Source organism: Acomys minous, assembly GCF_964271855.1.
Source record: "Acomys minous genome assembly, chromosome: 17".
Taxonomy (NCBI): domain Eukaryota; kingdom Metazoa; phylum Chordata; class Mammalia; order Rodentia; family Muridae; genus Acomys; species Acomys minous.
The window spans coordinates 7,667,285-7,689,255 of NC_140500.1; the positions used below are offsets into that span (position 1 = coordinate 7,667,285).

The 21,971-nt window shown below is 40.8% G+C and overlaps 2 protein-coding genes across 2 annotated transcripts in view; one reads left to right on the forward strand and one right to left on the reverse strand.

Moving 5' to 3' along the window:
* The window catches only part of SLCO1A2 (solute carrier organic anion transporter family member 1A2), an 82,850-nt gene that overhangs the window by 32,095 nt on the left and 28,784 nt on the right, over positions 1-21,971 (forward strand). Inside the window, exons 2-5 of the mRNA XM_084766285.1 lie at positions 3,048-3,170; positions 4,598-4,712; positions 8,806-8,947; positions 18,691-18,823. Of these exons, the coding sequence (XP_084622411.1) occupies positions 4,653-4,712; positions 8,806-8,947; positions 18,691-18,823 (335 nt within the window). The 5' untranslated portion in view covers positions 3,048-3,170; positions 4,598-4,652. The remainder of the gene's footprint in view (positions 1-3,047; positions 3,171-4,597; positions 4,713-8,805; positions 8,948-18,690; positions 18,824-21,971) is intronic.
* IAPP (islet amyloid polypeptide) overlaps positions 1-21,971 on the reverse strand; it is a gene marked incomplete at its 5' end in the record, with an annotated part of 432,665 nt that overhangs the window by 15,491 nt on the left and 395,203 nt on the right. The window lies entirely within an intron of this gene.

Here is a 21,971-nt window from a genome sequence, read left to right on the forward strand (position 1 = left end):
GACAGACTGTGCCCTGTGAAGGCCTGGTGACTGCTGCCTTTTAGCAGTGATGCAGAAGGAATGGGTTCATGCATTCACGTCAATAATGATACCAGGTGACTCGACGGCAAACCCTTGTGTCTAGTGCTGCTCAGAGGTGTGAGTACATGAAGAGATCGCTGCTGAACTGTGCAAGGAGCTGCCTGCCTCCTGATCAGAGTCACAACAGCACAGAGGACATTGATGCCACTCACAGCTGTCTCTATTAAAGGCAGAACTCTTATTTTGAATTTCCTGTTCTGCCTCTCATACAAAGCCACGAAGTGATAGATTGTTGGTGAAGGGTTTGTCTGTGTCCTACTAATGTCTGCATGGTAAAAACACATGGATGGACAATGTTCTTCATGTCTGGTTAAATTTTCTCAGGGGGTCAGGGGGCCACATTCCAGGTACCTTAAATGTAGGAAATAAAAGTGTACATATACATTTCTGGCTTAACATGTGGAATTCTCCATTGTCTCCTTTTATTTCCACATTGGAAGAAGCTCGCCAAAGTAAACAAATTTGTTAAGAATCAAACAAGTCATTGTTGATTCTCCATGTTCTTCCTTGGCCTGGTACTGGTTGAATGTTTTTCATTGGAAAGGCGCCCAATAGGCTGTCTCTCACAGTTAGAGGCAATTTGGGGAGTCTGAAAATAGGTGCTTTTTGTAAGACCTTTGCTGCTGTGACTTTCTTTTTCTGTCACCAGGGAGAGGACCTTCTCCTCAGGCTTCTTCATGTATGTTCTTCTTGCCTGGCCAAGGTAAAGCAAAGCCTATGTTTCCTTAACTCTGTCGTACAGAGTAGGTGGAATGAGCAGCATGCGTTTTCTGACAGTTACAAGCTGTGGATACAGAGTGTGAGTGAGTGTTTGTGTTCACTGTGTGCAGAGCTGCGTTGTCCTGTGACGGAGATGTCACTAAGGACCACCAACCAAAGGGGTTTTCCCCGTGAGGGTTTATGCTCAGTGTGTACAGAGTGTCAGTTCTGCGAGGTAGCTGTTGTTCTAGAGATCTGCTTTGTAGTGTGCTCGCACACTGACTGAGCAGTTATGCACTGTATTCCTAAAAGGTTTGAGAGAGCAGATGGTCCATCATCCACAGTGCAAAATGATTCACAGTTGTGGCCACTTCTGTCGGAGAATGGATGTAGAGTAACTCCTATTCCTCGTGCAGATGTTAAGGAGGCAGAGCCATGACAGTGCTGCCTGTTCAATTAAAAGTGCAATGCACTGTTTCCATGAACATCGATGATTGATATGGATTTACCTGTGACAATGTGTGACTCTGGGAGCAGAAGTCATAGTTTACACAATGCTGTGCTAACAAAGGGGCACTGCTCATGTGGCTGTCACTCTGTGGACATTTTTCATTTAGCTTCAAAGTGCTCCACAGCGGAATTAAGTATTGGGTTACACGGGTCTTGTTGAATCAATGAAGCAGATGTTGTTTTGCCTCTTTCCCTCTATGGACGGGTTTTAAATGCATCTGAAAGGATATACTTTTTTCACACGAAAGGATGGCATGTTAGAGGAAGACGGAGGTTAATTTATTAACATTGGATTTGTTTTCATGTGCCTGGGTTTGTATACCTTACAAAATTTTTTTTTTCTGGCACAGAAAAGTGTTTTGAAAGGAATCTTCAAGGTGCTGATAAAACCTACCCAAATGATTATTTAGTGCTTACAGAAAGAGCTATTCAGTGATGTTCTGGGGCTAACTCCAGTTTCTCTTGGCAATAAAAAAAAATGAAAAAAATATAGCATGGGTATATTCAGCTATGACATAGGAGAGGAGTAAGTCCTTTCTTACTTATGGGTAGGGTGACCAAGCTGGGTTCGGGCACGGGCAAGGAGGAGCAGAAGTAAGAAAGGCTAGTGAGAGACTGCGCTGTGAGTGAGAAAAACAGAGGCAGGTGAGGAGAGTTGAGAATTTGATGTTTCCTCTATGTTTGGTGTAGATTTAGTTTATGAGCTTCCTCTCCACTACAAATCAGCCTCTTCTACCATGATTTCCAAAATCAGTATCAAGTCCTCTCAGGAAGTTAAGTGGGCTTGAGGTTTTATGTGGGAGCCATGAGTCTGGGGGTTTCATTCATATGCCTATTCAGAACTTCCAAGAGTTCTTGATGTCTGGTTATCTATAAATTTCTGGCTTAACATGTAGAATTTAGTATTGTCTCCTTTTATTTCTGATTGGAAGGAGCTGGCAGTATAATTTTTATTCATATCCTATGAATGTTTCTTTTATAGTTCTATAATAAGTAACTTGTACGTCAGACTACCTGGCCCTGTTCTATCTTGGTGCACATGTATTTATTTCTTTTCAAATTTATCTTTGGGGTCTGGGTCAAAGCAACTTTCTCAAAGGCGTTCACTTTTCTACAGAACAGCAAGCTGTTCTTGTTCTTTCTTCAGTTGTGGGCTTCATGCCCTGACTGTCACGTAGTAGGTGTTTAGTAAGTATCTGTTGTAACCGCAAGGCAGTAAGGAGAATCAGAGTCCTATATAATCTCTGGGTGTGGGCAGCTCGGTTTGGGAACTCTGGCAAATGTTTTGAATGCTTTATAAACTTTGAGCCATTCTGGATTACCTGATAAATGGCCGTTGCTCAGAGGATGTCCATAAATTAGTGATGTGGATAGAGCTGAGAAATCGTACAGGTAATGTTGAAATAGATTCCCTAGACTAAATATGGAATTAAACACTTTGATGGTCATGAAAAGTGTCCTGGTTTCAAGAACAAAATAGACAGTTTGTGAGGTGAGCACTGTTGAGTAGGGCTCAAGTCATCGTTCTGTATTGCATATAAATGCTCAGACCTAGGTGTCACCTATGCACAGGCACATGTCTGCCCATGAATTACATGTAGCTCACAAACAACCATGAATAGATCTCTTTAGAGCTCTGTTCTTTTCCTAAACCCCACATTTTAAAATCTGGAATTGTTGAATTTCTCCCCAGATCATAGGTTTATTTTGTTGTTTTTACTTACTTCTTTTGTGCCTAAAATTTTGTGTCTTCCCAGGTTTCCGTGAATCAACAGTGCCCCAGAAAGTGTCTTTCTTCTTGAAATTCCAGAGAAGTCTTTGAATTCAAAGAACTCTAGAAGGAAGCCTGGTCAGACAGCCTGTGCTTCAGTGAGGAAGAGGTTTAGTACAAACTCCACAGATGCCTTTCCACTCTTTTTGTTTTGTTTTGTTTTGTTTTGTTTTTTGAGACAGGGTTTCCCTGTGTAGCCTTGGCTGTCCTGGACTTCCTTTGTAGACCAGGCTGGCCTCAAACTCAGGTCGATCCACCTGCTTCTGCCTCCCGAGTGCTGGGATTAAAGGCTTGCACCATTGGCTGGTCTGAAGGTAGTGAGTTATCACAATTGATTGTTCACAGCCTTCCCACTCTTGAAGGCAACAGCCTTCAAGTGAATTCAAAGGGGATCACTGGGTCTCATTGGCTTTTACTGAAGGAATGAGAAGTTTTATTTTAACCACATTGTCATTAGTTTAAGGTCAGAGTCTAACAAACTCTGAAACTGTCTGTAATACAACCAAAGAATAAGCATTGTTGTTTACATTGGCTTTTTCAATTGAAATCAATCAAACCCAATCCTTTCCTATGCACTTATTCACAAGATCAGACAGAGTAAAAAACAAAAACAAAAACAAAACTTCATAGGTATTTTTTTTTTTATCTAACATTCCAGGTGCTGGTTAAATTGTTTATATTTGAGAGAGAGAGAGAGAGAGAGAGAGAGAGAGAGAGAGAGAGAGAGAGAGAGAGAGAGAGAATGCGCACATGCATCATTATGAATCAATATGCAGGCCCAAAGTCAAAACTGAATGTCTTTCTGTAGAATGTTCCACCCTATGTTTTGTTTTATGGTGGGGTCTCTTCACTAAAGCTGTTGGTAGTCCATTTGGATAGAGTGACCACAGCAATCCTGCTGTCTGGGTTCTCCCAGTGTTGTGGTTACAAGCAAGTGCAGAGAAGCTCAGGAAATCAGACTAAGGACCCGAAGCTTAGGAGTCAAACACCACTCATAGAGCCACCTCCTAGTGCTGCTGCCCAGTTTTATACCAACTTGACACCACCTAGTGTCATGTGGGAAGAGGGAACCTCAGTTGAGAAAATGTCCCAAGGAAATTGACTTATGGTTGAGCCAGTGGAGCATTTTATCAATTGATGATTGATGTCTGAGGGCCTGGCTCACAGTGGGTGTTACCACCACTGGGTAGGAAGTCCTGAGCTGCATAAGAAAGCAGGCTGAGCAAGCCCTGAGGAGCAAAGCAGGAAGTAGTGCTCCTCCTAGGCCTCTGCATCCAGGTTGCTGCCCTGACTTCCCTCAGTGATGAACTGTGATGTAGAACTGTAAGTTAAAATAAACCCTTTTCTTCCAAGTTGCTTTTGGTCCTGGTATTTTTATCACAGCAACAGAACCCCTAAGCTGACTAAGATACTCTAGGCCTAAGAGAGTTTTTTGTTGTTGTTATGTTTTTCTTTTTGTTTTTTTGTTTCACCTTTAAAAATGACTTGTTATAGTTCAAGAAATAATTTAATTAATAACTGTCTTTTTCTTTGCAGAGGCAGCAGTCAGACACTTAAAGCGTAGACATCTGGAAACAATCAGAAGGACAACATGGAAGAGCCGGAGAAAAGGGTTGCGACCCACGGGGTCAGATGCTTTTCCAAGATCAAGGTATGGACTGCTCCTGTGTATGCATGCATATACGCATGAGAGTCTTTTAAAACAAACAGTGAAAGTGCTTGTGATATTGCTCAGCTTACGTGAAGTTTTCCAACACAGAAATATTTTACCCAATATGTTGTTTATTGCGTACCTTAATAATTAAGGCTGTCTAATCAGAATTAGTCATCTAAGATACTTAATCAGAACCATTTAGATCAGTGGTTCTTAACCTGTGAGTCAAAACCCTTTTAGGGTGTCGAATGACCCTTTTACAGGGTTGGCATATCGGATATCCTGCATATCAGATATTTACATTGCAGTTTGTAGCAGTATCAAATTACAGTTATGAAGTAACAATGAAAATAATTTTATAGCTGATTTCACCATAACATGAGGAACTATATTAAGGGGTCAAAGCATTAGGAAGGTTGAGAACCAGTGATTTAGAGAGTCTTAAAGGAGGATGGGTTTAAAATATTCTAGGTGTGCATTATGTTGTGGTGGAGATCAGTCTGAGCTCACAGCTCAATCCAGTGCTCAGCCTTCAGGGGTTCCCGACAGAAGGCCAGGGGTCACAGCTAGGAAACAGTTCCCCTGACAGAAGCATTCTGTTGACTAATATGCAAAGATGACTTCATGACCTGGTCAGATAAATATTTTCCTCAAGATTTGGCAACACAACAGTCAATCTTTGTAAGAAAACTGTATTTCGCTGGGCATGGTGTAATCCCAGCATTCAGGGAGGTAGAGGCAGGCAAATCTCTATGAGTTTGAGGCCAGTCCAGTCTACAAAGCAAGTACAGGTCACCAAGGCTACACGGAGAAACCTTGTTTTGAAAAAAAGAACTCTGTTTTCTGCTTTGGTGGTTTTAAGTATTTTAGAGACAACTACTGTTCTCATAGCTCCAAAGGCATCTTTACATAGCACAATGCGAACCTACATTAACCCAGGAAATGTGAGCACTGGCCTCATTTCTGCAGTCCCTCAAACTTTTCTCTCTATGCTGCTTTCTCCTAAGTCATGCTATTAAATGCTCATTTTCCCTTTATTCACATATAGTGGAATGTTCTTAACATAAAAGAGAGGCTCAGACTCAGCACCTGGAAAGTGCTTTTACCTGCAGTGATGTATGAATTATTGGAAACAAAATTACTCACATTTCCCTCCAATTCTCACATGCTTCTGAGGAGCCGAGGTCCCTTGGCTTAACCTTCAACAGATGCTTATTATATGTGCCATTTTGTATCATTTATACAACTTGTTTATACTTCAGTGTTTTTCGTCTTAAAAGGGTAATTAATGGTAGTTCTACCTTTTTTCCCTTTTTTAAATTAAATATTTTTTATTTTTGTATACATTACACACACATATATAACAAACTCCCTACAGTAAGAAGAACCATGAAACAATCAGGAATTATATAAAAGTTACATTCTTAGTGTTTTGGCTATTTATAATTGACAGCCTTGAAGAAAACATTTTTCCTATCTTGGTGCATCTAAAATTCTGGATGTAAATCAATATCTATCATTATCAACTTAAAACATCTGTTAGACCTAAAAACATCTTAACCCCTAAACAACTAAACTTCCCAAATGAGAAGATGACAGAGACAGTTTGCTGCCTGAGCAGTCACCCAAAACTCTCTATAACATTGGAGCATCATCTTCAACCTTCTGGCCCAGTATATCTGACAGATTTGTGAGGCAGGAGCTACTGAGGGTTTGCTTACCCTGTCTTGGCAGAGTTTGGTCTTCAACTTTGCTTGCATCCAAACTTGCCCTTTTTTTAGGCAGAATTCTGTCTGTGGTAGAAATGAGGATGTTTTGCCCAGTGGCTTGTTTGCTACATTTAAAGCCATTTCCATAAGGAGGTTCAGTGATGTTTATCATCTTCTTCGAGGTAGGCTGGGTGTTGCCAGGAGTTAACCTATCTCACTATCAATGAATCTTTAAAATAATAAAAACATTTAAAAATGCCATATTCTGTGTATCTCTGAGGTTTTTGAAGACCTTTTTTAACTATTTTACCTTATCTTTCTCTAGAATCATATCTATATGTTGCACCTAAGACATATATTCTTGTGATAAAAATAGACTAGTAATTGATATTACCATGATTTGATCAACTAACAATTAACTTGTATAGGTAGTTCTACCTTTTAAGATTTAAAAAACAATCACTATGAGAAATCTCTGTCTCTGTCTGTGACTCTGTCTTCCTCTCTCTTTCTCTCTCTCCTTGTGTGTGTGAGTGTGTGTGTGTGTGTGTGTGTGTGTGTGTGTGTGTGTGTGTGTGTAAGCATGTGTGAATCTGTCTCTGTATGAGTATGTGTGCTCACCCTTAGAGGCTACCCTATACTACTAATAAGGTGGATTAGACCCAGTAACTAATACACATCCTGCAACTCCTCTGTCCATGATCTATAACTCCTCCTCAGCATTTAAGATGTTTTAATTTATTTAAATTTATGTTTTACTTTATATATATGGATATATTTACCCTCATATATGCTGGTGTTCCAGTTATGTGTCTTGTATCATTGGAGGCCAACAGGTGCTGGATCCTCTGCAGCTGGAGTTAAAAGTGGCTTTGAACTGTTATGTGGGTGCTGGGAACTGAAAGCAGGGCTCAGCAAGAGCAGCCAGTGTTCTTAACTGCTAAGCTGCAACTGCAGCTTCAAAGCTAGAAGTGACACTGAGTATTGTGATTATTAGTTATGAGACTTGATAACATTTCTACAGAAAAGTCATCAGGCATCTAAAAATACCACTTTTCAAAGTTCATCATTCCTTGTTCTCTTAGGGTTTCTCGTGATGTGACGAGACACCATGATCACTGTAACGCTTATAAAGAAAGACATTTAATTGGGGCTGGCTCACAGGTCCAGAGGGTTAGTCCACTATTGACATGGCAGGTAGCATGGTGACATGCAGGCTGGGCTGGTGCTAGAGAAAGAACCAAGAGTTCTACATCTGGATTGGCAGGCAGCAAGCAGAGAGTGACAATGGGCCTTGCTGAAGCATTTGAAACTTCAAAGTTCACCCTCAGTGACATACTTACTCAATAAGACCACACCCGCTCCAGCATGGCCATACCTCCTAAAAACACCAGTTCTTAGTGGCCAAGCTTTCAAATCTATGAACTTATGGGAACCATTCCTAATCAAACTGCCACAGGACAGGTACTTTGGAGTTTTACAAGAGTAGATATTGATGTGAATTTTATGGAAAAAGAGTAAAGCCATGAGTTTATAAGTCAAGAGTTAGAGGTAATTGTTTAGAAGTAATTAGATTTCTCTCCTTTTTAGAACTTAGGACTTTCAAGACTGTTAGGGTGCTCAAATGTGTATACAGTGCCAGACTGACGCTCCTGTCTCCTAAATTAAAAATATATAATCATTAAGAAAAGTCTCCAAGGACAGGGAAAATCATGACTTTCATGGCTTTCAGTTGTTCACACACTGGTGACCTCACCAGGCACCAAAGCTTAGTTCTAACCCAGTGTCTACACAGAAGGCTCTGGGTAAGCTACATGAATAAAGCAAAACAAAATGAAACAAAGCAAAACAAACAAACAAACAGAAAACTCATGAACATTGAAAAAGGACAACTAGCGACCAGGGCGTTGATAAAGAAATGGGGAGAGCAGAGGAGGAAAGAAAGAATCAGACCACACCATGTATTTATGAAATCGCCAAACCATAAACTTAATCAATAAAAATTATTAAAGAAAAGAGAGAAAAACTTCCTCATTGGGCTGGGGATTAGCTTGGTCAGCACAGTAGTTGTTTTAGAAGTAGGAGAGCCTGAGTACAGTTCCCGAAGCCTTCATAATACTAGACATGGAGACATGTAGCTGTAATCCCAATGTGTGGGAGATGCACTCAGGTAGATACTTAGGGGCTCTCAGATGAGCCAACCTTGCTTCCTGTGTAAATTCGGACAGGTTAAAGTTTCTTAAATGCTCATGGGCTGTTTAAGATGGATATAATCTTCCACCTTTAAGGGAAGGCTCTTTTGTCAGTAGATGTCTGATATATAATCAGAAATTAATCATAAAGCAAAGTTCTCATTTTTTCTTAAACACTCTTCTTCCTAGATGTTTCTGTTGGCATTAACATGGGCATATGTATCCAAGTCACTATCAGGAATTTATATGAATTCCATGCTCACACAGATAGAGAGACAATTTAACATCCCCACATCTATAGTTGGATTAATCAATGGAAGCTTTGAGATTGGTGAGTTATTTTTACATTTACTTATTTATATATTGATGTTTTTCTCTTTAGTTCCTGCATTAGAGTATATTTAATCTGACTGTGTTACATGCTTCCTCATGTTGAGTGAGTAGCCTGGTGTGATATGAAGCCGCCGCTTATTTAACTATCCTCATGATAAAAGCTAATTATCACCACACAGCCCGACACTTTCTATCTTTTTCCTGGGGAGTTGGAGAAGATTTAGAGTTTAATATCTAATTCTATCATTTTGTGGTTCTCCTCTTCCTTGGGGAGCTATTGGCCACCAGCCTACCAAGGCCGGAGGAGCAGAAGGTGAGACATAGGGATCTAACACTCCTGGAACCACTTCAGGAGCTAGTTCAACTTTAATCTGGGAGAATAAAGGCTATATAGCCCTTGGGGAGTGGGTAGGGGGCTTCTAGGATAGGCAGTCATAATGGATTGAAACCGGGCACTTAAAGAATGCTTATTTTACATTTGGCAGCCTGGTCCTATCATATGAGTGGGAACACAGTGCCTAATTATCCTATAGGTGCAGGTAGGGGAGGGCTAGCAGGGAGCTCTGTCAAGGACCATATATTAAACGTGGTTAGGAGCATCTATGTCTAAAGACAGTCTTCAGATGGAGTCAGGCAGAGAGTAGGAGGCCCTGCTGGGGAGAGGGAGTCCCTGCACATAATGCTGTGCTCAGAGTGCCTATCCAGACTGGGGGGGACTGCAATCTCAAACAGCAGGGTCCTACCAACATCATTTGCTAAGTCAAAGAGAAGTTAAGGGCTTTTCCTTGGTATTTTAGAAGGTTGCTGTGGGAGCCTGGAGGAACTTGTGTCCAAAGGAGAGAACAAATGTTTCTTTTCCCCTACTGGGTCTGTGGTGTTGATGGCTTTCTACTGCTACTCACCAAGAAAGATGCAGAAGTTTTCCTGTGTCAGAGTGTGTCAGACACGATTGCTGAAAAGAGCGGATGAACTTCAATCCTGCTTTTGGGTGATGAACTGGGATATGAGAATTCAAAAAGGGACTGAGAGAAATATTGCCTCTATACTCAAAGTGACCTGGAAGCCTTGGTGTCTCTCTTCTCTAGTTGAGTCATAGTTTTTACTTCTTTCATGGTGAAATTGCCTTTAATGTATTTAATCAAAACAGCAAAGAAAATTGGGATTGAGAAGAAGCTCACTCACACTGAGGATGCTCAGCCCTGTCTCTCAGGGTCAAGATCCCCAGTGCTTCCACTTGCCCCTGTGCCCATGCCTTCAGTGGAGTCAGGATGAATGCCTTACATGGACCTCACACAAATTCACTCATGGTCTATGTGTTAGATGCAGCAAGTGTGGGACATTGGTTACCCGGGGTTCTATGGGCCACAGCTGTGCTAGGGAAGTCAGCCTACTGAAGGAGCAAAGGTTTTCCAGACAAAGAAGTAGACAGGTGAATGTGAAGGCTGGATTTGGACAGAGGGTGAAGCATCAAATCATCCGTGTGGGGATGGAGTCAGCCAAGTTCTATGGGAAGTTGGAAGTTGTTAGAACCTGAGCCTGGAGAGATGTACAGGGATGAGAAATGGGTAAAGGCTCTGGCTTGCTCTGGAGTATGTCATGTATAACTCAGACGGCAGAGAACCAGTGTGGGTTTGGAAGAGGATATTGACCTTCTATGCTTAAGGGCTCATGATTTTAGGATAATATTTTACTTGCAAAAATATTAAACTATGTAGGTAAAGAGGAAGTAAGTTACACTTAAGTAAAATTATCAGAACATTTAACTATCCCGTCAGACAGGAATATGTGTGCTTTTTAATAAGGTAAAAAACAATGAAATAGTCTTCATATATTAATACATGAAGTTATTATATAGCAGTTATTTATAAACCAGATATGTAAATGTAATTAATTAGTCTATTAGTATTAATTAAGGCTGGTTATTAATACTGCGGGAATTATTTCTTTACCCACTATTTTATAAATATAAGACACAGAAACTTGATAGATTTATAATAAGCCTTAAAACACTAGGGCTGGGTAGATATCAACCCTCTAAGTTATTTGTCTGCTTCCAATCCAAAATCCTCATAAATATTTGCATTCTTTCATTTGGGATGCTTCTGTTCCATCAGGCCAGTCCTCAGAGCAAACTGTTACCGGCCATGTGCTCCTGGACATGCTACTTCATGGCAGCCTGCTCTTTGCTCCCTCATTCCTCTCCTCAGGGTCCTACTGCAGCCCCGCAAGTCCTCAAAACTTCCCCCTGTCTACCTTTTTTCTGCCTGGCCCAGGCCACATGTAACTTTGTTAGCCAATCATGGATAATTTGTGAGGCCAGGTTCACAGAACATCACTTTGGATACATGAGAATTTGCCCTTAGGACAGTAAGGATTTGGGGGTGAAAATAATTAACATTTGAATATATAGTAGCTCCAGAGCAAGGCCAATGATTAAATAGATAATTATTGGTTCTATGTCATTTTGTAGTATCTACAACAACTACAATGTCATATACCACTTTTTATGTTTTGATGGGTGGAGACATCATGGCGGCTCCCTTTACTATTGCTTCCTACTTTGCCATGAACAGAAATGCTAACGTTCAGTTAATTACTATTGAAAATAATTCTCACCCAAGATCATAGAAAACACTAATTTCTGTGAACTCCACGGATTATAGATTGGAAATTCCTGTTTACCACCACTGGCTGCTGCAGGTGCCTTAAGGGGAAGTCTTAAGTAGAAATAGGTGTGAGAGGAAGCAATTCACATTGACCAGTGAAAGCAGCATCTAGTGACCATTTCCCCAGTCAGTTTTGCAAGTGACCTGGCTCTAGGCTGAGTAACACCTTGTACCTATTTCCCCACAGCTTCCCACCAATTATATGAGAGACACAACAAGGCAATGTAAAAGGTGAACTCAACCTCATGTGAGGAGGGAATATTTTTCTTTTTAACCAGTAGATATCTCAGAGTAGTCCCTGTGCATTCAGGGTGGTACAGCCAAAGGCGACAGGGTTGCATAGAACGTTTTAACAGTGAGTGTGCTGGGGCATTGCCTTTTGCGGGGTGACCTCAATGACTGGGACTTTGCCAACAGGGACAGGCTGTAATAACATACTAAGAATATACAGGTGGGGCACAAGCTATTCAAAATACTGCAATGTCTCTTTTACTTAGATAGCAGACTCGAGAGAAATAGAATTCAGAAAAAGCAGAGTCTTCAAATAACTTTCAGGTATTTATGATCACTTAGATATTTGCTAAGTTATTAAAGAAGAGTTGGACTTTTCTGATCTTTCCTTTAAGTATAATATGAGCAGTGTAAATATTCCCATCGAACTAAAAATATGTGATTTGTAGAGCATGTACTTATATATTTGAAAAACTCTTTTCTTGTGTGTGGTGATTGAGCCTGAGTCCTCACACACATGAGTCAAGCATTCTCCCTCTCTATCCACAGCTATTTTATTTACTTTATATTTGAAGAAGTCTCACTAAGTTGCCCAGGCTAGCTTCGAATTCATTCTGTAGCCCAGGCGGACTTTGGCCACGCAGTCTCCCTCTCTTGGTCTTCCAGTCTCTGGGGAAAGGCAGGTCTACACCTCTAGGCACCACTTGTTTTTGAGCTCTTAAACAGGTTTATCAAAGGCCTCTTTGTCAGGACAGGGCTTCTCAATGAGTTTCTTTGAATCAAGCTGTCTTCTAAATCACAAAGACACCTTTTTGGTTTGACTTGGTGACCCCTGCAATGTAGATCTAACACTCAGCTGGAGGGTTAGGTCTTTTCCCATCTCTCTGCTCACAGTATTACCTGGTGTGAAGAAAGAAATGACAATAGAAGCAGACATCCAGTTAGGTCATGTTGAACAATAAAAGTGTTTTAAAACAGTAAATTAAAAAAAAACATGAATCCCTTTGAACTTGCATAGAGCAGGCATGAAGGAAGTCAGAGGTGACTTGCAGGCTGAAACCTTACAACTGCTTTTGTTGACTTAGAGCTACTATTACTTTAGTGAAAGAGTGGATGTCCTGGGACACCACCTTCTGCATGATGGCGGGACACCACCTTCTGCATGATGGCGGGACACTACCTTCTGCATGATGGCCTCAATGACAGAGGTTGTAATAAGAAGACAGAGGTAGAACACACACCATTCAAAAGAGTGCTAAGGATCTTCTACTTTGATAGCAGACTAGAGAGACACAGAATTGGAAGAAATACAAAGTCTTCATGTATCTTTCAAATGTTTACGATCACTTAGAGGTATGCTCAGTCATTAATGAAGAGTGTTACATTTTTCTCATCTTTCCTTTATGTACGATATGAGCAGGAAAAACAATCCTCATCAAACTAGAAGCATGTAGTTTGTAGAGAACTTACTCATGTATTTGATTTTTTTGAAATAATTTATTTCTGTGTGTGTGTTCCAAGGGCAGGATAATCCCGAATAGAACTTCAGTGTTCTCCAGAGTGGAGGAGAACCTTCCTTCAGTGTCACAATTGCTTTACAAATTAAAACAATACACAAAACATCCTAAGCAACCATCCTTGTATTAAGGTGGTTGTTTTTAAATGTCTATTATATTTATTATAATTCAGTCACATTAGCCTGATTGTTATCCCCTTGCTCTTTTCTTCCCATTCCCACCCCCCCCTTTGGCACTATTCCTCTCCCCTAGACCTATGATTGGGGTGGGGGTCCTACCCTACTGTCTGGCCACAGCCTATTAGGTCTCATCAGGGTAGCCTACATCCCCTTCCTCTGTGTGCCAGAAAGGCTGTCTTGCCAAGGGGCAGTGGCCAAGTCGTGGGCACCAGAGGGTACGTCAGAGGTTCAGCAGAAGTCCCCTCCCCATGTGGAGCATCAGCTGTCCATCTGCTGCATCTGAACAGGGTGTCTTGGTTCTCTGCATGCAGTGTCTTTGGTTGGTGCATCAGTTTGTGCAGGTCCCCTGGGTCCAGATCTATAGGCGTGATGCTCTCCCAGTGGAGCTCCTGCTCCTTCCTGGACCTTCTATCCCCTGACTCTTCACTACAAATCTCAGTGCTCAGCCCAGAGTTCAGCTTCAAGTCCCAGTATCTGTCCCAATTCCCCACTTGGTGAAGCCTCTTAGAGGAGATCTATTTTGGGCTAATATCCACTTATAAGTGAGTATATACCATGCCCGTCTTTCTGGGTCAGGGTTAACTCACTCAGGATGGTCGTTTCTAGTTCCATCCATTTGCCTGCAAATTTCAAGATTTCCTTGTTTTTAATAGCTCAATAGTATTTCCTTGTGTTGCCTCATCTTTCCTTCAGTTGAGGGACATCTAGGATGTTTCCATATTCTGGTTATTACGATTAAAGCTGCTATGAGCATAGTTGAGCAAATGTCCTTGTTGTATGGTGAAACATCTTTCAGGAATATGGCTAGGAGTGGTATAGCTGGGTCTTGAGGTAGCATTATTCCCAGTGTTTTGAGAAAGTGTCAGATTGATTTCCAAAGTGGTTGATAAGTCTGCACTCCCACCAGCAATGGAAGCGTGTTTCCCTTTCTCCACATCCTTGCCAGCATGTGCTGTCACTTGAGTTTTTGTTTTTGTTTTTAACTTTCTTTTTCTGCTTTTTGAGCTTTTGATCTTAGCCATTCTCATAGGTATAAAATTGAATCTCAGAGTCATTTTGATTTGCATTTCCCTAATAACTAAGGACATTAAGCATTTTTAAAAAGTGTTTCTTGGGCATTTGATATTCCTCTGTTGTGAATTCTTTGTTTAGCTCTGCACCCCAATTTTTAATTAGATTATTTGGCTTTGTGGTCTTTAATTTCTTGAGTTCTTTATATATTTTGGATATATGATCCCTTTGTTGGATGTAGTGTTGGTGAATATTTTTTCCCAATTTTTGGCTTTCCCTTTGTTCAGTTGACTGTGTCCTTTGACTTACAGAAGCTTTTCAGTTTCATCAGGTCCCATTTATTAACTGGTGGTCTTAGAGCCTCAGCTATTGGTATTCTGTTCAGGAAGTCGTTTCCTGTGCCAATGAGTTCAAAGCTCTTCCCCTCTTTCTTCTAACAAATTTAGTGTGTCTGGTTTTATGTTGTGGTCTTTAATCCACTTGTACTTGAGTTTTGTGCAAGGTAATAAATATGGATCTATTTGCCTTTTTGTACATGTAGACACCCAGTTAGACCAGCACCACTTGTTGAAGATGCTATCTTTTTTCTATTGTATGGTTTTGGCTTCTTTGTCAAAAATCAAGTGCCCATAAGTGTGTGGATTCCTTCAGTATCTGTTGTTATGTCTTTTTTTTCATTTCTGATTTTGTTAATGTGGATAATCTACCTTTCCTTTTAGTTAGTTTGGCTAAGGCTTTGTCTATCTTGTTGATTTTCTCAAAGAACCAGCTCTAGTTCTTATTGATTCTTTCAATTGTGTTCTTTGTTTCTAATTTTTTGACTTCAGCCCTGAGTTTGATTGTTTTCAGCTTTCTACTCCTCTTGGGTGTGTGTGCTTCTTTTTTTCCCTAGGGCTTTCAGGTGTTCCATTAAGTTGCTTGTATTAGATGTTTTCAATTTCTTTATGAAGGCACTTAGTGTTATGAGTTTTTCTCTTAGCACTGGTTTCATTGTGTCTCGTAGGTTTGGATATGTTGTGCCTTCATTTTCACTGAATTCTAGGAGGTCTTTAACTTATTTCTTTATTTCATCCCTGACCCATGTCATTGAATAGAACATTGGTCAGGTTTCATGTATGTGTAGGCCTTTTGTTATTTTATTGTTGTTGAAGTTACACTTTAGTCTATGGTGGCCTGGTAAGATGCAGGAGTTTATTTCAGTTTTCTTGTATGTGTTGAGGTTTGTTTTGTTACCAATTATATGTTCAATTTTGGAGAAGGTTCTATGTTTGGGCGAAAAGTTCTGTGGATGCCTGTTAGATTAGTTAGATCAATTTCATTCATCACCTTTTTTAGGTTCATTATTTCTCTATTTAGTTTCTGCCTAGATGATCTGTCTATTAGTGAGAGTGGGATGTTGAAGTCTCCATTATTAATGTTTTGGGATAGCTGTATGATTTAAGCTTTAAAAGTATTTCTTTAACAAATACAGGTGCCCATATACTTGGGGCATAGATATTCAGGATTGTGATGTCCTCTTGGTGGATTTTTTCTTTTGATGAGAATGAAGTGTCCTTCCCAGTATTTCTTTAAAAAAAAGATTTATTTATTATTATGTATACAGTATTCTGCATGCATGTACACCTACAGGTCAAAAGAGGGCATTAGATCCCATTATAGATGGTTATGAGCCACAATGTGGTTGCTGGAGATTGAACTCAGGACCTTTGGAAGAGCAGGTGGCACTCTTAACCACTGATCCATTTCTCCAGCCCCTTCCCAATATTAATTGATTAATTTTAATTGAAGATCTGTTTTACTAGAAATTAGAATGACTACTCCTGCTTGTTTCTTGGGTCTGTTTGCTTGGAAAACTTTTTTACAGCCCTTTACTTTCATGTAGTTTCTATTTTGGTTGCTGAGGTGTGTTTCTTGGATGCAGTAGAATGTTGGATCTTGTTTCTGTAGCCATCCTCTTACTCTGTGTCTTTTTATTGGGAAGTTGAGGCCATTGGTGTTGAGAGATATTAGTGACCAATGATTGTTAGTTCCTTTTATTGTGGAGTTGGTGGTGATAGTGTGTGGATGTGCCTGTTTTCTTTTGGTTTTGCTACTGTGAGATTACCTGTATCTGATATTTTCTTGGGTGTAGTTTACCTCATTGGGCTGGATTTTTCCTTGTAGTATTTTTTGTAGGGCTGGGTTGGTGCATAGATATTGTTTGAATTTGGTTTTGTCATTAAATATCTTGTTTTCTCCAAATGTGGTGACTGAAAGTTTTGCTGGATATAGTAGTCTGGGTTGGTCTCTTAATGTCTGTCTGACATCAGCCCAGACCCTTCTCTCTTTCATGGTCTCTGTTGAGAAGTCAAGTGTGATTCTGAGGGGGTCTGCCTTTATATGTTACTTGGCCTTTTTCCCTTGCTGCCTTTACTATCTTTTCTTTGTTCTGTAGATTTAGTGTTTTGATTATGTGGCAGGAGGAATTTCTTTTCTGGTCTAGTCTATTCCGTGTTCTGTAGTCCTCTTATATGTTCAAGGTCATTCTTTCTTCAGGTTGGGGAAATTTTCTTCTGTGATTTTCTTGAAAATATTTTCTGGTCCTTGGAACCTGACAACTTTGTTTTTCATCTATCCCTATTATTCTGAGGTTATGTCTTTTCATGATGTCCTTGATTTCTTGGATGTTTTGGTTAGGAATTTTTCTGTTTTAATATTTTCTTCGAGAGATGTATCAATTTCTTCTATTGTATCTTCAGCCTGTGAGATTCTCTCCTTCCTTTCTTGAATTCTGTTGGTGATACTTACCTCTATGATTCCTGATCACTTCTCTAAGGTTTCCATTTCCAAGGGTTTCTCAGTTTGTATTTTCCTACTTGATTCTAAGTCTGTTTTCATGTCTTGAACAGTTTTAATCATTTTGTTCTCCTGTTTGATTGTGTTTTCCAGTTTTTCCTCAATGGCTTCTATATGTTTGTTTGTATTTTGATGTAGTCTTGGAAGGATCTATTCATTTCCTCTTTATATTTCTCAAATAACTGCACAATCATTGCTTTAAGGTCATGTTCCTGAGATTCAGCTGCATTTGAGTGTCTGTTGTTTGGGATTTCTGGTGGAGTCATGCTGTCCTGGCTTTTGTTGACTGTGTTCTTCCCCCTTCCTTTAGGCATCTGCTGAGTGTGCTCAGATTTCCTAAGGTGGAAGTCAAGGGAGTGAGTCCCTTCAGAAGGAAGCTGCTTGGTTTATGGACTTAGAGAACACTGTCTTCCTGGAACTTAGTCTGAGGTCTGCCCTCCAGCATCTGGGATTCAGCAGGACCAGCAGAAGAGTAGAACAGTGGCTTGGAGGCCAGAGTGCTGTATCTGGGATCCAGATGCTATTCTTGAGGGTCTCAGTTTTCACTGTGTCTATCCTTTGTGCCCCAGGGGCCCTGCACTCACTCCAGTATTCAGAAGAGTGCAGGGTGCTTGAAATTTGTGACTCCTGAAACTAGAGACATCCTGCTGCAATGGGCAATGGGTGTGGGTAGGGTGGGTGGGGTGGGTGGTGGTTCTGATCCTCCCCAACTTTTTTTGACTGAGAAGCCCCCAAGTCAATGAATTGGATTCAGCAGCCTGTTTGCTCACCAGTTCCACTGTGCAGATCCTCAGTTCACCAGGAGGCCTGAACTCTGGCTCCAGTATTTGGAAGAGTGCAGGGTGCTTGAAGTTTGTGACTCTCAAACCCAGGGTCAGTCCAGTGATGCAGGGTAAGGGGGCCTGGTTCTGATCATCCCCAACTGTTTGAAGTGAGAAGGACTGAGAAGTCCCCAAGTTGGTCGTTTCAGTTCAGCAGCCTGTTCATCCACCGGCTTAGCTGAGCCTATCCTCTGTTCTCCAGGGGCCCTTCACTCGCTCCAGTGTTCAGAAGAGTGCAGGGTGCTCAGAGGTTTTGACTCCCACACCTGGGGTATGTCTGGCTACGATGGGGGTTGTGGCACAGTCCGTTTCACAGCCTTTGATCCTCTGCTTCCTAAGCATAATACACACTGGGTGCCACCATCTTGGAATCTTAAGGTGGTTGTTAAACATTGAACACTAGAGTCCGACTGCTGGAGAGGCTATTGACTAAGAGCTGCTAATACCTCACTGAAACAAGCATTCTCATTCTCCTTCCTAGGAAACCTTTTGTTGATTATATTCGTGAGTTATTTCGGAACAAAGCTGCACAGACCTATCATGATTGGTGTTGGATGTGCAGTTATGGGCCTAGGGTGTTTCTTAATGTCGCTACCTCATTTCCTCATGGGCCGGTGAGTATTCCAGTCCTTAATGATATTTTAGGTTCAAATTTCACCTGGAAATGAGGCTCAGATATTTCTCTCTGGGAGGAACAATGCTCCCTTAAGTACAGAAGGCTAATAGGGAAATTAGAAGATGTGGTGACTGGTCTGCCGATATGATTTTTGACTCTTGTGGCCTCAAGTCCATTTAAGGTCCCAAGTGGGACTTGAGACACCTCTTTCATGAAGTTGAGGCACATTAATGGGCTCTCTGAATCTTCAACCCTTGTGCTGAGTCCTTCCTCAGGACTATTTTGATACTTCAATTACAAGGGGTCTACAGGGGTCACAAAGAGATGGAACAATTTCAAAGCTGATAATTTTTTCATGTTCATCAAAGTAGCTTACACAGAAAATTGCAAAAGTCAAAATATGTTAAGTTTTCTCTTACTCTCTTTCCAGCTTTCAGAGACAGTTTTCAGTTCTTTCTTCTTTTGGCCTATGTGTCTTGTTAGTTTTTAATACTTTAGTGTTGAGTGATATACAAAATTTACTATTTATATTTGCATGAGCATAAAAATGTTTTATACCATAGAATCATGCTATTCTTTGTTACAGAATTCAATTTTTACCTAGATTTAGTATGCCTCTCATTTTCCCCATTTGATTGACTTTCTTTGTATCTCTGGCTATTGCACAATCCCTCACTATCTGGGAGGGTGACATCCCTCACCACAGGTCATGGGCTTCATTGTTGTCCAAGGGATGCCTATTTCTCTTGTCTGATGCACTTCCATGCCTCTCAACTGTGAACCTCTAGGCCCTTTCCTTGGAATTCATCATCATTTTTTCCTTATAAATTTGTCTTATTTCCTTCCTTCATCTTCCTCCTGACTCCTTTCTCCTTTTTTCACTCATTATTTCCTTCTTCTTTCCTTTCCAGATCTTTTATCTATTATATGTGTATGAGTGTTTTATCTGCATGTATGCATTTGTGTGTCTTGTGCACACTGAGATCACAAAAGAGTGTTGGACCCCCTGGAATGGAGTTACATATCTTGTCAGCTACCATGTGGTTGCTGTAAAATGAACCCAGGTCCCTTTCAAGAGCAACAAGAGCTCTTAACCATTGAGCAATCTCTCCATCCCTCCTTTGTTTTTCTTTTTGAGACAGGATCTTGAGATGTAGCATGGACTGGCCTTAAACTCTTGGTGATCTTCCTACTTCAGTCTTCCAAGTGTTGCTACTACAAGGATGAGCCGCCACCACTACCACCTTGCTTTGCCTCTATCCTGCTCATAAATATTCACTGGAGGCACATCCAATCTTCACCTTTCCTGTTTAACTTCCTACACTTCATTTTGTAGAGGAGAATTTCACTACTCCCTTTGAAGACATTGCCTCAAAGTTGGAACTAGAATTAATATTCTAATGTCTGTCATCCTTTTATAACTCTTGTGACAGTTTTTCTCCCAGCTCCACAGTCTGAAACTGATGACTATTGATATAAGTAAGCCCTTTGCCACCTCAATCAGGTGCCTTAGGCCAGAACATTTTGCAATGTTTCTTGACCTCTTTTCTTCTTGGTAATCTCTTCCTCTCCACCTACGTCTGCTGCACTATTTGAGCACTGGCAGCTCAGATTTCATCTATACCCTGACATTTCATTTTTTTTAACTTCATGTCTTCTCATTTCTTGGGTTCTTCTTGGGAGATTTACCTTTGTCATCCAGTCTCTTGAATGGGCTTGTCATTCGTCATATTTCTAACCTTTTAAAAGACCTATCTATTTATTATTATGTATACAGTGCTCTGCCTGCATGAACACCTGCATGCCAGAAGAGGGCATCAGATTATGTTATAGATGTGAGCTACCATATCATTGCTGGGAATTGAACTCAGGCTCTCTGGATGAGCAGACAGTGCTCTTAACCTCTGAGCCATCTCTCCAGCCCTATATTTCTAACTTACTGCCAAGGACATCTCTCTACCTTGAATATCTCTTCTGAGGGAACATATTGTTATTTTCTCAAGAATTCAGTAGCTCTTCCTGTGTGACTCTCCATCTGTTTCCATTGTCCCTGGATCCTTCAAGTGTAGCTTTTGTTTGTCTTTGACTTCACTGTAATAGGGAGTCCTCATGATGGCCTTAGGTATTTGTTCATATTTAAGGGAGAATATTTAACATATTAGGGATGATCAGCAGGTTATTGAGTGGAGTGGGGACTGGCTGATTTTGAGCTGTCCTGGGAATGTGGATAACTTATGATCCTTTGTAGAAATTCTCTCCTTTTGAAAAGTGGTAGAAACCTGTCAAGGAGCCAGAAAAGAATTAGAATAATTGGAATATAACCTTTTAGTATGAAGAGTTTAAAGATAATAACCCTTTTATCCAACCTCTGTGTCCTCAATATACATGTTTGGATCCTCTTGCACCTGTGAGCATTTCCACTTGGAGGGGTGAAGGGTGAGTGTGAGGATGTAGGTATTCCCTAGGCACATTTTAACCCTCACTTTAGAGTCTGCTTTGTGTGCCCAGCTGGGTGCTACATTGGGAGTCCCTTCATGCAGCTTTCCAAGGAAGCCTGGAACATACCCTGCTGCTCCTCATAGCCTGATGATTATAGTTACCTTACTTTTGATTCATTGGCAATATGCATATCCACGTCCCAGTCTCAGATTTTTATTGAGCTTTGTAAATGTTACTTTTATTACCTGAAGTCATTGTCTTGAAAGGTTATTGCCTCTATAAGCCTCTAACCTCCTTACAATCTAATCCAGGCCTAGAATGTTTTCAGCCTCAGTGGCTTACTGCTGAATAAGCTCCCTCTTTCTAGCTCTTTCTGAATTCTGGCTGGCTGGTTCAGCTCAGCTGTTCTGTGTCGAACTCCTCCCCAAGCTGACTGACTCAAACTGGATTTTCTAAGCTTCTGATTGAATTGCTCCACTTGGCCTCAAACTAACTCCAGCGAACTGTTCTAATCTTCTGGCTTCTTCTCATTTACTGGCTCATTCTGTCTCACCTTTATTTAGATTGTGCTCTCTGCAACCTGTCTCAGTAAAACTCTCCCACTAAAATTTCCTCCTCTCTCTCTCCCTCTGCGCTACTCTCTCTTAGGTCGCCTCCCTTTCCTCTCTGTTCTTGTGAGAGTTGAGCATATCCTACTATGTCAAATC